General features: G+C 40.6%; 1 protein-coding gene across 4 annotated transcripts in view; it reads left to right on the top strand.

Annotated features, from left to right (window-relative positions):
* LOC118816761 (collagen alpha-1(XIX) chain) overlaps window positions 1–16471 on the top strand; it is a 278363-nt gene that overhangs the window by 243081 nt on the left and 18811 nt on the right. For all 4 annotated transcript variants that reach the window (XM_036583340.1, XM_036583341.1, XM_036583339.1 and 1 more), the window contains 5 exons: window positions 48–92; window positions 210–272; window positions 4563–4598; window positions 13442–13486; window positions 15123–15275. In XM_036583340.1, the coding sequence (XP_036439233.1) occupies window positions 48–92; window positions 210–272; window positions 4563–4598; window positions 13442–13486; window positions 15123–15275 (342 nt within the window). The remainder of the gene's footprint in view (window positions 1–47; window positions 93–209; window positions 273–4562; window positions 4599–13441; window positions 13487–15122; window positions 15276–16471) is intronic.

Raw genomic sequence — 16471 nt, 5'->3', positions numbered from 1 at the left:
TCTTACTGTTTATTGAAGTCTCTCTCTCTCTCCTGTGTGGCTGGTAGGGGAAACCTGGTGCACGTGGTGACCCTGGCATCCCTGGAGATCCGGTGAGACTTTGTCGTTCCTTAATAGCTGTCAGTCACATTGTGGATTTTCTAAGTGCTCTTAGAGGGGGTGTGACGCCAGGCTCAGCTTCTTTCTTCCTCTCCTCTTATTTCTATCAGGGCGAGCGAGGGCCTGTGGGGGAGACCGGCTTCCCCGGACCCGAGGGACCGCCCGGTGCACCTGTAAGGAATCAAACGCTGTTCTGTTTATACCGCTGCACTCTGTAATCTCACTACACTGTTGCACTCTATCAGTGTTTCTCACTCCGAGACCTTGGGACCAGCTCCCTCCTCTAACACACTCACTCATGAAGGACTCGACGATTTGATTCAAGAGCTTTTGGGCGTGCGAAACCCGTGGTGTGGGATTGAGAAGCACTGCTCTGTAGACCTTTGAAGCCGTGAGTCATTCTGTAGTCGGCATCTTGCCCGTATCGAGAACTCGAAGCAGATTTTCTCAGTGAGAAAAATGAATTGAATTTTTCTCACCTTCTGTCCAGGCCTGGATTATCAGGTTATCGCCTCCTGCGTACAAATGTTCGGTGGGGCCGTACATGGCTACCTCCTTTGGATGGTTACATGAGGGCTGCAGCACCACAATGGCACACGCTGTTGGCCAAACTACTACTATAAGCACTTTTTTCAATTGAAACACACAATAGCAACATTACACTCACGTTAACGAGAGCACAGGTTAGCATAAACCCAGCAACAAATGCAAAATTTCACTACAACGCACGAGTCCGCTCTTCACAAGCACTATATTTACCCCCAATGAAGATCAGAAATTAAAATAAGGCCGCTGAAATGCATATAATAAAGATATCACCACAGCGGGCATAGAATTATTATTTTTTTGTAATTTTACATTATATCTTAACTCTAATGACTCATCGTGTGGAAATATAGATCACTCCTGACAAGAATGATGCAGTGTCTTTAACTCAGGTAGCTAATGTTTTATATGTGTCTTTTGGCGTCCTCTGTGGTGCCGAAGTATCAGGTCTCACTTTTACAGATCTACCAGGCACGTTTTGAATATCTGCACTGCAAAAAATAGTATCTTATCAAGTGAAATATTCTTAATTATAGTCAATATATTTAATATTTCTTATTTTGAGAAGGCTGTGCACTTATTATATGATTATTTAGCTTATTTCCGGTCATTTTTACCTGTTTTAAGTCATTTTTTTAAGTAAAATTATCTCACTATACTGGCAGATAATTTTCGCTGGTCTCACACCTGCCAATGTAGTGAGATTAAATAATCCTAGTATAATCCTAAATAATCCTAAAATAAGAATACAGCAATCTCAACAGGAGAAATATTGGATATTTGACTATATTTAACTAGATTTTTACTTGACAAGGTGCTATTTTTTTGCAGTGTGCCGCTTCCAATTCAAAGTACATTCAGAGGTACATTAGCTCAATGCTAAAAAGCCTGAATGCTTGACATAGAATAATGGAGGATAGTGGAGTGGTTGCTAAGCAGTGATTGCAGGAGAAAATGAAGAGCATGTGTAGAGTGCCAGGATCGTGATCGACCATAACAATGACGAATTTGATTTTTTTGCTGTGTTGCTAGTAAAGTTTCCACCCTGAGAAAAAACAGCTGTTTAGATTTTCTCCTAATTGCCCACAGGGCCCCCTAGTGGCTCAGGCTGACCATAATCCCATTGGATGATCTGGGCCTGCCTCTGACGCTCCATGAAGGAAACAAAAATGTTCCAAACATGATACTTTTTGCCCTGTGTAGGTTTTCCCTCAAGTGTCACTGGATCCTCTGAATTACGAGGTTTAGCACTTAAAATACATTGCTAAATACAGGCTACAAGCAAGCCAACACAGCACCGCATGAAAGTAAGTCGGTTAAAATTCTTCGTCCGGTATGAGTTTTATCTTAACTGCGATAAAACTAAAACGTGCAGATAACGTGCAGGCGGCACTAATGTTATCCTGTTTGACTGAGCCCAGACCCTCGATCATCTCACACTGTCTAGTCTAGTTTATCTGAAGTTGTCCACTGATGTTTTCAAGGTAGGGGACATAAAGCAAAGTCTTTTGGAGGACGCACGTATGAGACAAATGACTTCAGAAATTAAAGAAAGCTGGAGTTATCTTTTCCTTTTGGCCTTGTGTGGTGTTGATGTGTTTGTTCCTCAGTGGTCTGGTGGACCCACCACATTATTGTTTTAAATCAATACAGCCATAACAGTTTATGTAAAAGTACCACATGTTTAGAATATCACAGGTGTCCAGTGTAGGGTTCTCCTTTAGCAGCTGTAGCCAGTCAGCAGCCTGTCAATGTTGTCCACCCTCACACACAAACATATACAAATACATACACACACGGATACACACACACACACACACACACACACACACACACTAACAGCAGGCCATGTAGGAGGAGAACAGCGTAAAGGACATAGCACCTCCACACTTGTACTCCCCACGGGTTCAGCCAACACCACGTGTAGTATAAAATTAAATGTTAAATTTCCCATTCCACCTTAACATGCTTAGGCCCCTGTAGAGGTGCCAGAATGGAACTGCTGCTCCATTTAAGGCGGAATGAAAAAATTAAAACAAAAAGCTACTCAAGTTCAGCCCTGCTAAAAATGAGCAGCTTTTTTTGACAGGGGTTAGAAAGGAGTATTGACAGGTTTATCCACAATATGTTCAGTTTTATTTTGACTATTTTACAAAATAAAAATATTTCAGATTTACTTTGTTCGTGAAAATGGTTTTCACTAAAAGTAGACATCCTAGAATAACAAGCCACTATCAACCTACAAAAATAGGTTTACTTAAAATGGTTTTATTTAAGCAATAGAGCACGAGAGGGAGTTTATTAACGCAAAATAACATCTCGGCTGTGATTTGGTTGCCGTAGATCATCACAGCCGTGTTGTTATCGCCAATAACGTCGAGTGTTCTATTGCTTTTATATAACAGTTAAATAAATAAAGTAAGAAATAAATAAACTGTGACAGAAGAACACCTAAACAACCTGGAATCAGCCAGAAATGAACCCAGTACCATTCACCAAACGTGTAGTCTGATCTTCAGAGTCTGACCAAATCGGACTGAGCCATAAAACTGCCGCAATATCAAGTTTAGCTCAGTTTTGTCATCTTTTGCCAGATCAGTATTAATGTTGTTTTGTTCCAGCCAGTCTGTAGCATCTTACAGCCCATTTAGTTTGGCGAATGGTGTTGGGTTCATTTCTGGCTGATTCCAGGTTGTTCAGCTGTTCTTCTGTCACAGCTGCAGACTGAAAAGCTGCTCAGTGGTGATGACAGTTTGGGAATTTAGTGTCGTCTCATCTTCAGAGTCTGACCAAATCGGCTGTCGGTCAAATGTGATCTTAAAAGTATCCATTTTCTGTTTGTGGCAAAGTAAGAAGTAAAAACCTTCAAATGGCTTGAGCGCCTCCTACAGCTGTCACAGTCGTCTCAGCGGAGTGATACAGTGTTTGTGAAAAAACGCACAGTTAGAACTCTTCTCAACCAATCAGCTTGTGTGGCCGGAACTAACTGTTGTATAATTGAAACTACAGTATACAGTGAAATACACTAAAACCGTCATTGTACCATGATATAAATTGTTGGCCGTACTACTAATTATACACCAGCTACTCAAACTGTAGCGTGAAACTGCCAAAGCAGCTTAACCTCCACATTTGACAAAGCTGGCTGGTTTGTGTGGGGTGTTCTGTGTTCTGGTGAGTTTGCCAGTCTTCTGATGTCAGTTCAGTCTGCAACAGTCATGTTTCGGCTTCTTTATGACCTCGTAATTCAGAGAAACAGTGACGTATGAAAAACTTATTGGTTTGGAATATTCATGTTTACCACAGGGCACGATAGCATCAGTTTTCAAAAAATGCCCTTCATTTTTCTCTTAGAGAAAACCAGCTTAGGCCCGGAGGCCTGTATTAATGTCCTTCCTGCCAATTAACCTTTTTAACCCAGTGAGACACTGTAGCTCACCACTCACCCCAATTTAGAGTGTGTTATTAATTTTAGATGGTATTCATTTAGTATGGATGTGAAAGAGCAGTTAGTATAGATCAGAAGTGGTTATGCTATGTAAATCACTAACAGCTTTGAAAATGCTAACAAGCTAAATGTAGGCCATTTCCGTCAATCTAACAATCTAACATGCTGGCATAAATCTGCCACCCCTCCCTCACCAGGAATGAAGAATGGCACATTGGCTGTTCAGCTGTCGGTTTACTGAAATCAATTAAGATTGACAGCTTTATAGAAAAGTGGGCTACCAATGCATGCTTCATTCACATCAGGTCTAAATGGGGTGGTGTAAAAAAAAAGGTGCTGCCATCGTGTCTCTAGTTGGCTCCGAGTCTACCCAGAAATGCTAATGTGTCAAACAATGATGGAAAATTAGCCAGGTACCAGTTAGCAGAACTGATTGAAGACTGATTGCCGTGTTTTTGGCCTTTTGTAGGGGAGACCTGGAAAAGACGGAATTCCTGGATATGAGGTAAGATTTGAAGATGCTCTGGCTTTAAACCCTTTTTGTATTTGCCCAAGAAAATAATGCTTTAGTGTAAATTAGTCTTTTTCCATAAGGTCTTGTAAAGCTGCTCATTTAACAGATGTTTTCCCCAGCTGTGAGTAATTCCTCTCTTATCTTTTTAGTTTTTAAGGTTGTTTTTTTTTTAAAGGGTGAGACAAGTTAGCATTTTAAGCAGCTTCATTTGTTTGGCCAAAGTGGGTGAGTGGCTTGTTTTCATGCATCCTGTTTTCCTATGTTTTGTTGGTTGTGCAAAAGCAATCACGGATTCCTGATTACAGCCGATCTGAATTAGACATCGATGCCGAGATCCACTGTTGTTTCTTTTCGGAATGACAGGATCCCACAAAGAAAGAGACCAGGGGCCTTTTATTTGAACCGTACTACATAACATTGACAGTATTGGGGCCCCTGGATGCACAGATTCTGGGCCTCGAGGCTAAAGACAGTATTTGGGCCCCTGGATGCTCATTTTAATGTAGAGCAATGTTGCACAAGTTTGTTGTCACTTGGCCATTGAAATCATCTTAAATCTAGTCGATATATCTAATACAGCCTTTTTTCAGACTCTTGTAAGAATCTAAGATTCATTTAACTTATTTTTACTTTTAAGTGGTTTTATTAAGGGCGCTCTTCTGCTATTTTGGCGGATAGTTTTGCTTTGTTATGAATTAATGCTTGAAATGAGCTAAATTATCTGCCAGTGTAGTGAGATAATTAGGTAGAGAGTAGCGTAGAGGTAAAGTAATGAGATTATTATTTCCAGGAAGTAACAAGGTTTAAATGCAGTGACTTTTTTTGTCTTTCTCTGCTGCACTTAGATAACATTATTAGATTTTTCCTCTTCACACCTAGAAAGCCTCTGTAATGTAGATTATTGCTTAACTGTCTTGTTCATACCAGTTTTTCTTCACGCAGTTGTGTCATTATATAACATGGAATAGACCATTATAATCACGACAGGGGGTGGAACTACGTTCACATTATTGACAATAATTGTAGCTTCAACAGGTCAAGTCTAATTTGTATTTTCATGAGGCCCTTGGCTAATGGGGGCCCTAGGTAGCTGCCTGCCTTTGCCTAGTTCAAAGACTAACATGACACTGTAATATTACTGCACAAAATCCAGTGTTTCCCACAAACTTGAGCATCTCCACAATGGCAGCTTTACAGGAGAGGGTAAAAACCTTCTCCACTTTTAATGTGAGTCAACGTAAGAGATATAATTCCAAGCATTTCCGGAGCGTTTCTGTGGGTCAGTTTGTGGTGCTGCTGTGGACAAATGATATAGAAAAATAAAAATGGAGATACCTGTTTTTTGGACAGTGACAACAAATAAAATCATAATAATGTACATGTAATCCATATATGAAGTGCGGTGATGGTAAGAAAAGTTAAAAACTCTAAAGATGGGCCATTGATAACTGTACATGCATTGGCCCCAAAAAGTTTTTGACATTTGTGCCAAAAATGTATCAAGTTTATTGTGCTAGGAAGTAAAATGTCAAACCAAGTGGCATTTATTTTAAACAGACCTTTCCAGGACTGTCTTTTTCCTTTTGGCAAAGTATTCAAAAGCCAGCTGGTGTGTCTCAGATCGTTATCGTTTGAGCAGTTTTTTGCAGACGTCTGCAGGTTTGCTTCCAAAATACCTTTTACACTTCTGAGCTCGTGATTCCAGCGATGAACACAAGCTCACTGACATCATTGTAAGAATAACAGACCCAGATTTTGGCATTCCCAACTCTACTTCTCCAGGCTTACTCCACAGAAAGAGTCCACCATCATGCCTGATGTTGTGCTAAAAGTTTTTATAGCAGTGTTGTTCCTGCACAGACAGAGGTAAACCTTTATTTGTCTCTGGGTAGCGCTGTAGTGATTATCCACTATGCTGTCCATCTCACTGAGCGTTCCTTTTGTAAAATGATGTGAAAGTGTTTTGAGGCCAGTGTAGCTAAATCAGACATGACAATTGAGAACCAATGTAAACGTTTATTCATGCAGCATGTACTGTTATCCAGAGCAACAGTGGCAGGTGCTTGTAATGTTACGAGTGGTACCCAAGGACAGTCATCAGAAAAAGTTAGATGAGATATCGGACGGAAAAAGAACGAATCGCAATTAAGTAAAATTGCAATCATTTTACATGAAGTACTTCCATTAGAAATAGCTCATTTTAAAGCTTAGTAGGAACAGCGGATCAGTATTAGAGGACGCTCAAGGCTTCAGTGCGTGCGTTTACATGCACTTTAATAAAACAATCATTATCACTTTTCTGCAGTTATCTGATTATTCAAGTGGTCATGCAAACAGCACACACTGATTTCTTCAATCATATTAAGGTCTCTAAATTTGATTACATCTGATAAAGAGGCTGAATTTGAGCTCAGTAATGGAGTTTTTCAGTGCATGTGAACTCTTACTCTGATTTCTTTCATTTCTCCCTCCGGAAACAGCGAGCAGTGTTTAACACAGCGCCTGTGAGACATAGCACAGCACTTTTGGAGCGACACTGAAACTGACTACATGCTTAACAAAGGATTTAAGTTTTTTTTCATCTGCCATCCGCTCTGAAGTGACTCGATGTTTTTTTAAAAAAAAGCCAAAAAAAATGTTTTACATTAGGTTTACATCACGTCGTCTTCTGTGAGTTTATTTGCTGGTTTTAAAGCAGAAATCTGATTACTGCCTGACTCAAGTAGACCCAGAGTTTCCCCATTATCTGATTACTCAAGATATAAGCATGAAAACACACTGAACCAAAATCTGATTTTCTATAGTTATCAGATTAGTAAATGCATGTAAACACACTCACAGTCAGTACAGGAAGAGGAGAAGTGGTATTGTGCCGTCTCTATTAAAGGTGCAGTGTGTATCTAGTGTGTGTCTACATAGGAAACAACACTCCTCTTCCAACAGGGGCTGCCATTCCTATACTAGCCCAGAGCGGTCTAGAGGGCGCCTTTCGCACTTTTTTGCTGAAGCGGCAGTTTAAATTTGGTGGCGCTGTAGCTCCGTTTGGAAGAGACAGAATAAAAAAGAAACAGTGGTTGCTGCCGGTGCTGCTGACCATTTTGTGTTGTGAGAAGTTTGAGAACCCAAATTTTGACAAATAGAGGATCAAACTTATTATTTAGCACGAGAAAAATCGAGAGAGGGAAAATCCTCACCGTCAAAGAAGAGAAAACATGAAGAAGCAAAACGAAATCAGGACAGACCACGGCAGATGGAAATCACTGATGGGGAACGGATGTTTTCGGAGAGACGTTGCTTTTTTATAGTTTTCTGCTGGACGGGTAATTTAGCGCACCAGTCTGAATGCAGTTTGTTGTTTGATCGCTTTAACTAGAACTTAGCCATTCACAAGTAACATACCAACACCATACCAGCCTTTTTCCCTGGGGCCAAGCCAAAAACACAGTGGTCTTAATAACAAATCATCAAACAAAGAGCTGCAGTCAGTCAGTGTGAGAGAGCTTTTGCCTTTTATCTCTTTGAATGTTGAAGTTTTGTGTGTAAATTTGTCTTTTACAGAACAAAGAGTCAGTATTGATCCACTCAGCACTGACGGCTTCAAACAGCTGAAAAACACTGCTAAATTAGTTTGTGTTTAATATGAGACCAAATATTCTCTATAGGGTTTAAATCTGGACTCTGACCAGCCCAAAACCATCAGTGAACACCATTATAACTTGGCCTTGGCCCATTTTGTTTGCCCAGGAATGTTCTGCAACCTCACTGCCAGATACCTCCACGTCTTACACACTGCACCTTTAAATAATAATGAAACTTTCCCATTGATAATAGTAAATAGACTGTCGATATGTTATGCCTCCCTAAAGAAAACACTTGATCTGTTGTTTTTTGAGTCACTAGTTAACTAAGTTGAATTTGAAATAGCTTCTCAGTGAAGAGGAAACCTGATGCAAGTTAGCTGATGTGCTGTCGTGCTGAGTTAATGCAGTACTGCTGCTTGCAAATTGTGTCTGGGATCATGGTGATCTAATACAGACTGACTTTAGGAAAGAGATGCCACTCTGGGGTAATTTTGGGTGTTTTTATGTGTGGATACCTCTCTCTCTCTCTCTCTCTCTCTCTCTCGCTCTCTCGCTCTCTTTCTATTTCCACTCTCTTTCTTCCTGACGCACATGAAAGCGTATCAGTTATTAGCCTTTTACAGCTTTTAATGATAAGTTCTCCCCTTAATCATGCTGCTAATGCTCTCTGAAGGGATGGAATCTTAGCCACAGAGGGCAATATTTAATGAATAATGCATTTTATCACTAATTAAATGTTCCTATGCAAAACAGGAAGTTTAAACTCACTCTGCAGTTACTCAAATGTGATGTTCTGTGTTGCATTTTAGATGGAAAACAGATCCGCTCCAAAGCTCTGTGACGTCTCTTGTGTCTTCTGACCGCCAGACACTTAGGAGAGTTCACAACACACTCATACACACACTGATCACACACATTCAGCACTGTGTAAAAGTCAGAGACCTTCATTTATTTCATTTCCAGTCAAAACAGTTATTAATTATTCAGTGTGAGAAAAGAAGCAGAAAACATATTTTACAGAAATTACACAACTAAATATAATATCAGAGGTTTCAATATTTAGTGTGTGACGCTTTCCCTTTATTCCAGCTTCCATTCTTTTCAGGAGACTAACTTTCAGTTCCTCAAAGAATCTGCAGACACACCTCCAAAGTTCAGTCTTAGAAGCTGGTTGATCATTTTCTGCAGTAATCAAACACATTCAGTGGTGTTGAGGTCTGGACTCTGGAGTGGTCAGTCCGTTGTTCAGCTTCTTTGTTTGGTTGGCTTTGTGTCTGTTTCCCTATATGCAAAGGAAATATATTTCTATGCCTTTTTTAAATATGTGTCAGGTTTGACATACATCAAATTAATTAATTAATTGATTAGTGGCGTTAATGCATTACGTTTAAACAGATCAGCACATAATATCTAAGGTCTGAATATATTATTATTTTACTGAGAGCGCAGTTTGAACTAGCTCTGTGGAGTGATCCATGTATTTTTTATCCAATGTTTCTACCAAAATCAAAAGTAGTATTACTGTCTCTGCTCTCTACTCTGAAGTAATCAAACACATTCAGTGGTGTTGAGGTCTGGACTCTGGGGTGGTCAGTCCATCGTTCAGCTTCTTTGTTTGATGTGTCCGTCTCCTTTTCTCAGTGAGGTTCTTCTTGATCAGCTACACATCCTTTCAGACCCGCAGCGCTGAGTCGTCTTCTCACAGTGGAAGGATGGACAGAAACACCTGTGGATGTTTTCAGATCTGAAGCAGCTTGATTTTCTCCTCTCTCTCAGAGATGAAAGCTTTAAGTGCCGTTTATCTGATGGGGCAGTTTTGGTGTCTTCCAGGTGGTTGTTAGGAGTCTCATTATCGCTGTAGCTTTTCTGAACTCCAGTTTTGGAAACTCCTTTGACCTTCCTCTTTCTTACAAGTGGATTATCTTATATCTAACCTCCTCTGAAATGAATTATTTGTACTTAATGGCTGTTTTGACTGTAAATTAAGTGAATGAAAGGTGGTCTCTGAATTTAGCACAGTACTGTAGGTTTCTAATGAAGTCTTCCTAGTTTTGAACTCTTTGGAAGGCTATGCAGATGGTTCATCATTGTTCACCAGTCTATTTTTATTGCTCAGCTTTTTAAAAACTTGATTAATTGTTAAAACACTCAGCTCTTACTTAATTACTGCCACTGTAATTGATAATGACAGTCCTAACACAGTGTACAGAAGCAGATAAAGCGTGAATGTGAGTGTATATACGTCATTAACTGTGCTGTCTGCTGTGCAGCGTGAGCAACAGCACTTCATAAACACACTGTATTTACATCTCTAGATCTTAATTAGATAAACTCGGGGCAAACATGTGGAGGGTGAGTCACAGAGGTTCTATGCGTGCTGCGTTATTAGAAGAAGTTCGACTGTAGGGGCGACTTGGCATTATTTTCATAACCATCCACGTCATCCTCCTCTCAAATGGCACGACTCGCAGGGCTCAGGCGCTCTCATCAAGATTTTTCTCTCTTTTCTCTTTTCACCCTCCCAACCGCTCCCTCCGCTCCCTCCTCCACGCCTCTCCGTCTCTTCCTCCGTCTCGGCGGTGCAACAGTGCCATCTAGCAGGAGAGACATCCCTTGATTGCCCCTTCTCTCTCCGCCCGGCTTCGCTTTCGTTTCGTGGAAGGGCCGAAGGGAAGCACATTGCACCGGGCACAATGATGGGTTTGAGCCTTCCTCATCAGGAGCTGGGGACTGCAGAGAGAGAGAGAGAGAGGAAGAGATAGAGAGAAGACAGGGCTGGTTGGATGAAAACAGGCACAGGAAGAAGAGCGCACTTTCAGCAGGCCTCCATTGTATTTTTTGCATGGCTGCTATAGCAGGGTAGAATTTTGATCCAGGAGATGCTCCCGCAGGAGATGGTAGAAGTTTTGACATGAAAGAGAGAGGCACAGTGCTGCATACTTTAATATCAGCAACAGGTGCTTCTCTCTAGACAGAGTGTGCTGGGCTGACTCTGGAGAGAGACACAGCACTCTCCGAATTTTTTGGCACTTATGCTTTTCTGTATATTATTTAAAAAAGGGGTTCTTTGGAGTGATGCCATAGAAGATGCCACTTTTACCGCATAGCTCCAGACCCGGAGCCATGGGGTGAGCTGAGGGGGCCAAAAGGGAGCATCACCCCATCAACAAGATCTTCCCGCCTCCTTTGTAATTAATATTGAACAGTTTTGTGTACTTGCCCCACTACAGTTCCCCCAAAGACTCTGTCAGTGCTTGAATACTGAAGTTATATGTTGATGTACACAACATCATACTCTCCTCGTTGGTGGTTGGGTGAAATGTCTGGGTGGGCAGGCTGCTTTATTTGACTAAAGTGTCTGTTCAGCTTAGGAAACTAAGCCACTTTCTTAAATAACAATTGTTGAGTCATAACTGAGCTTAGAACAAAAGCTCTGTCCCAATTCAGGGGCTGCATCCTTCGAAGGACGCAGTCTACGAAGGCATGTTCTTCGAAGTACGTGCAGACCCGTAAAGGCCGAACCGAAATGAGGTGATCTGCTCTACAGCAGATTTCCTGTTTGCACCACAGCACCGCTCACCCTCACCGCTGCGGCACGAAACGCCGCTCCTGTCAAGTTCTTTTAAAGTTCTTTAAAGACGGAGAAACTTTGATTTTAGTTTTTATTTTTTTCATTTATTAGAGCTTGAGATGCTTCTCTCTGTCGGCTCTTTGCTCCTTACAAACGAAACGTTAGCGCAGGTTCTGCTTCAGACCACATTTTTTACATGTGTATCTTTAGCTATTCGACTCAGTCTAAACCCAATACTTACATTTAAAGTGTCTCCTCAGCCGCCGTTCGCTCCTCTGCTGACGCCGCCATGTTCTCGAATCCTCGCCAGTCAGTCTTTGTTGTTAACTTATTAGATTTAGTGCTGTGTATTAGCTTCACCACTGAAAACAGCTGACCTGTTAGAAAGCTTTCCACACAGAGCAGCAGTAGGCAAGGGGGATTTTTTAATTGTTACGCTTTTCGTGTTTGCTCGTACGTGTGATGTATGAGTGTGAAACGAGTTTAAATTGCTAACCAAGCTGAACATCATGTTTTAAGTCCAAACCAGACCTGAGCCCATGGAAAATTTTGTCTAAGCCCAAGCTGACCCACACTACATCACGTTTTGAGTCCAAAACTGACCCGAGCTCAACAAAATTAAGACAGTGACTGACCCGATTCTATTTCATCATATTTTGAGTCTGAATTTGACGTGAGCACGTCAAAATTTTGGCTGCATTGTCAGATTTTGAGTCAAATCTGACCTGAACACAGCAAATTTTTCATGTTTTGATTCTGACACTGATAAGAAACAGCCTATTATCACCCAAAGTGCTGAATAAAACTTACTTCTAATGATATTGGTAGTTTAATTAGTTAGAGCTATTATTAAGATAAGATACTCCACTCGTAAGAAAGGGGAAGGTCAGAAAAGTTTCCAACAATTAAACATTTAGAGCCAAGCAATTAAAACCATTTATGAAAACAGGCAAGTCAATAAACATTGACTGTGGGTGAATAATAACGAACCAAGCACAGCCTTCCAAAGATTTCAGAACACTCTGAAAAACAAACTAGGAAGACTTTTTTATAAAATGCAGTACTGTGTGAAAGTCAGAGACCACCTTTCATTCATTTATTTACCACACAAAACAGCCATTAAATGCAAATAATTAATTTTAGAGGAGGTTAGACAGAAGAAAGGGAAAGGTCAAAGGAGTTGCCAAAAATTACTTTTTTGGAAATATTGGAAATATGTCCAAACTAAAGGTTTAATACCAATTAAAGTTTTTTTTTTTTTTTCTAGACCTGCACTTGCAAGCCAGGAACCATTTTAGGAACCTACATTTTTAGCAGTGCAGGCCTATGCAGAAAAAAATCTCCTGTACTCCTGAGAAGTGCAGCTCTGAAATCAGCCCATTTTACCCATCAAAATGTGATTTTGAAACAATCAGCAGGAAAGTGTGCGGGTTGTATGTGAGAGTGTATGTATGTGTGAGTGCCCCGTACACTGCCACTGTCTGAGCCCCGCATAGAAGAGATTGATTCAGAGTGCTGGGTGTGCAAGAAAGGTTTTTACCCTCAGGGTCAGCCTCATTCTCAATATCCAATTATTTGCCCCTGCCTTGTGCTTTGAAAGGGGACATCTCTGCTATTGACCAGCCCCTCCATATCTCCACGCAGCACCTTCCAGTAATTTCATATTTCTTTCCTTTTCACAGGGAGCCAGGGGCAGGCCTGGGGACCGAGGTTCCAAAGGAGAGCGGGTAAGGCCTTGATTTCTTTTCTATCTGCTTGTCTGAAAACGACACAGGGTTCGGTTTGTTCCAGACACTTGGTTTAGCCTAAACGATGGCTGTTACTGTGCAAAACGATGCGTCTTCTCTCGTCAATTAATGAGCTCGTACTGTAAAAAGTTTCTTTGTAAAGTTTTTAATTGTAATAGGGTGGATTCTCAATGAGTTGTATGATATATTGATGTAATATGCATGCTGGGTATTATAGTGAAAGAAGATTGAGGCACAAAAACACAAAAAGGACACAAAATTGTGACAGCCAGAGTGATGAAAGAGGCAGCGCCTCTTAATTCAGCTTTCTCAACACTGGTTTTCAGTTAGTACAGTGTGAGATGAATCCTAAAAGCTTAGAAAACAAACAGCCCCCCTGAAGGGAAGGTAGGCTGGGGCGAATGACTGCACACAGATGGTAGGGTAAACAAGATGGAAAGACACGCCCAGTATGCAAATATATGGTACTAAGAGCCAATTGGAATGAAGTGGGTTTTAATCTAGAAGGTTGCGCCGACTGAACGTTTCTCAAGTACAGCTGAAAGGTCTAAATACTAACAAACTAAATGTCTGAAATCATCAAAAAAATTTGAGAAAAGCTCAAAAAATTATTTTTTATCATTTATGCAGTTTATCACACAAATCCACTGATACAGAAACTCCAACAGCTCAGCCACTGAATCAACTGATGTTTCAGATAAAAACATTAGGACATATTTTGCTTGTGCTGAGGCGACCAGCTACTCCATCACCATTAAAGTAGGTAATTCTGAATAGGCTAAAACTGGGACTGATAAATGGAGTAAACGGTCTGTCTTTTATTATAAGTGTGCATATATAGTTAGAAACAATCTAATTCAACAATCTGTAAAAACAACCCTTTATTGGCCTAGTCTGTATTTATATGTGAAGTCAACTTAAATAAGAATAGTGAATATAATACATTTAAATAAAGTTACCTTAACTCAAAATGTGCAAGTATTTGAGTTGTGTTAACCTTATTGTTTCTTTAAGATGTGTAGTTAGATTTTACAGAGTGGAATGTGCTTTTAAAAATCTCTGCCATGGTGTTCTGCACTGAGAAAAGTGATCTAATGATATAACGCATGCATAATTTCCACATAAATACAACTTATTTACATCAACACAATTATTAACGAAAGTATATAAACTGGCAGGAACTGCATTTATGCATATATTGATGCATATATTTTGTTCATGTGTTGATGACGTACACATTTGAATCAGCTGAAATTCAAACCTCCTTTTTCAGTCGGTGCACACTGAGGAGATTTCAGGAATATTTGCATAAGACTACACTGTACTCGCTTCTCTCTTTGAGCTTCCTGAAGCACATCACACCCTTGCCATCTATTTCAGGTCTCCAAATACCAGTAATATAGTGGTATTGAATGTGTTGCCATATAATGGGCTACAAATCCTCGAGGAGTCATGCCGCTACACAATAGCTGCAGCAATTTTCAGCAAAAGCCCACGTGTGTCCTGCTGAAGCGCAGCGATCAATCAAAATAAGAGCTCATAATAGCTGTCTTGTTAGTGCTGGGTCTTTGTTATTGTGGCGCATTTGCATTGAGCTGAGGTTTTGATGTTTCAGGGAGATCCGGGGATCCCTGGAGCGAGGGGGGTTCAGGGAGAGAGGGGGCGAATGGGAGAGAGGGGACCTAGCGGACCCCAAGGTCCACCTGGAGAGAAAGGAGCACCTGGTCCACCTGGTTCTTTAGAATCACCTGGCACCTTTAACCCACTGGTATGTATCTCTCTCTTATGTGATATTCAGTACAATAATAATGCAATATGTATTGCTGTTTCATCACAATATATTTTAATACAGAATTTGAAACGTTACTTACTTATTTAGTAGAGTAATATCATAATAGAAGTATAACAATAATAATAGTAAGTAATAATAATATATAATAATAATTTCATATAATAATAGAAGTAAACAAAACTGAATAAACTGAGCTTTAGAAGTTTGTGTGTCTGTATAAAGTGTGGCTCTGACTTTGTGGCTGAAATGAGTAAGGGGCTCAAACACTCCCACAAACTACGGAGTCCAAGACTCTCTGCAACTGAATAGTGGCGCAAATCGGACACCATAAGCATCCCTGTGGAGCGAGTTATTAGTTTCGCCCTTTAAGAATCGGCACTTACCGGCTGTTTTGCTGCCAGTTATGTTTTCCTCTCACTCCAGTAACTGAGACATTTAAGTGACTTAATGACTTCATAGATGAGTTAGCATAGCTGAGGTATTAGCACAGGTATTTGACACTCACATACTGTCGCCATTCAGTCTACCACTCTTTGCTCCTCACTACTGCCCTCGACTGGGAAACTGAAGTGTTTTTAACAGGAGATAAATACTCACCATTTCAAACAGCTAAAGTGGAAAAAGCTGCGTTTAGCTTCTAACTGCTACACCATTTAAGGTGGAATGGCAAATTTGAATAAGAAACTGGGGAGTAAGAAGCTAACTTCAGGTAGGCTAACCAGACCAGTTTTTGTCCAGTTCCGAGAGCTGTGCAGCACAGTTTTTGATGTTTAAGGCTACCACTTATGGGGCCATCACAGCACGTGATCCCAGTGTCAAAACATGCATAGCGTGACCCTGATAATTGCTGTAATATATAACTAACTGACTGGCTGTTTATCTGTCCACACATTTTGTTAAAATGCAGTGATTTGCAGTGATTGTGTGTAATTGGCTGGAAAGATACAGTGTCCCCCTCATTACTTATTACAATTACAATGAATTGACCTCGACTGGCCTGGTTGTGGCACAAGAGCACATCATTTCACAATTTCTAAAAAAAGCGGTGTCAAACTCAGCTCCTGGCAGGTTATAGCATTGCAGAGATTAGCGTTGTCCCTCTCCCAGCACTCTCAATTCAACCCATGAAGGTTTTGCTAATTGTCTTTGCTAATTGGCCGAGAAGTTGAAGC

Source organism: Colossoma macropomum, unplaced genomic scaffold, assembly GCF_904425465.1.
Source record: "Colossoma macropomum unplaced genomic scaffold, Colossoma_macropomum, whole genome shotgun sequence".
Lineage (NCBI taxonomy): Eukaryota > Metazoa > Chordata > Actinopteri > Characiformes > Serrasalmidae > Colossoma > Colossoma macropomum.
Note: the sequence above shows the minus strand (reverse complement) of the source record. Positions and strands in the feature narration are given on the sequence as shown.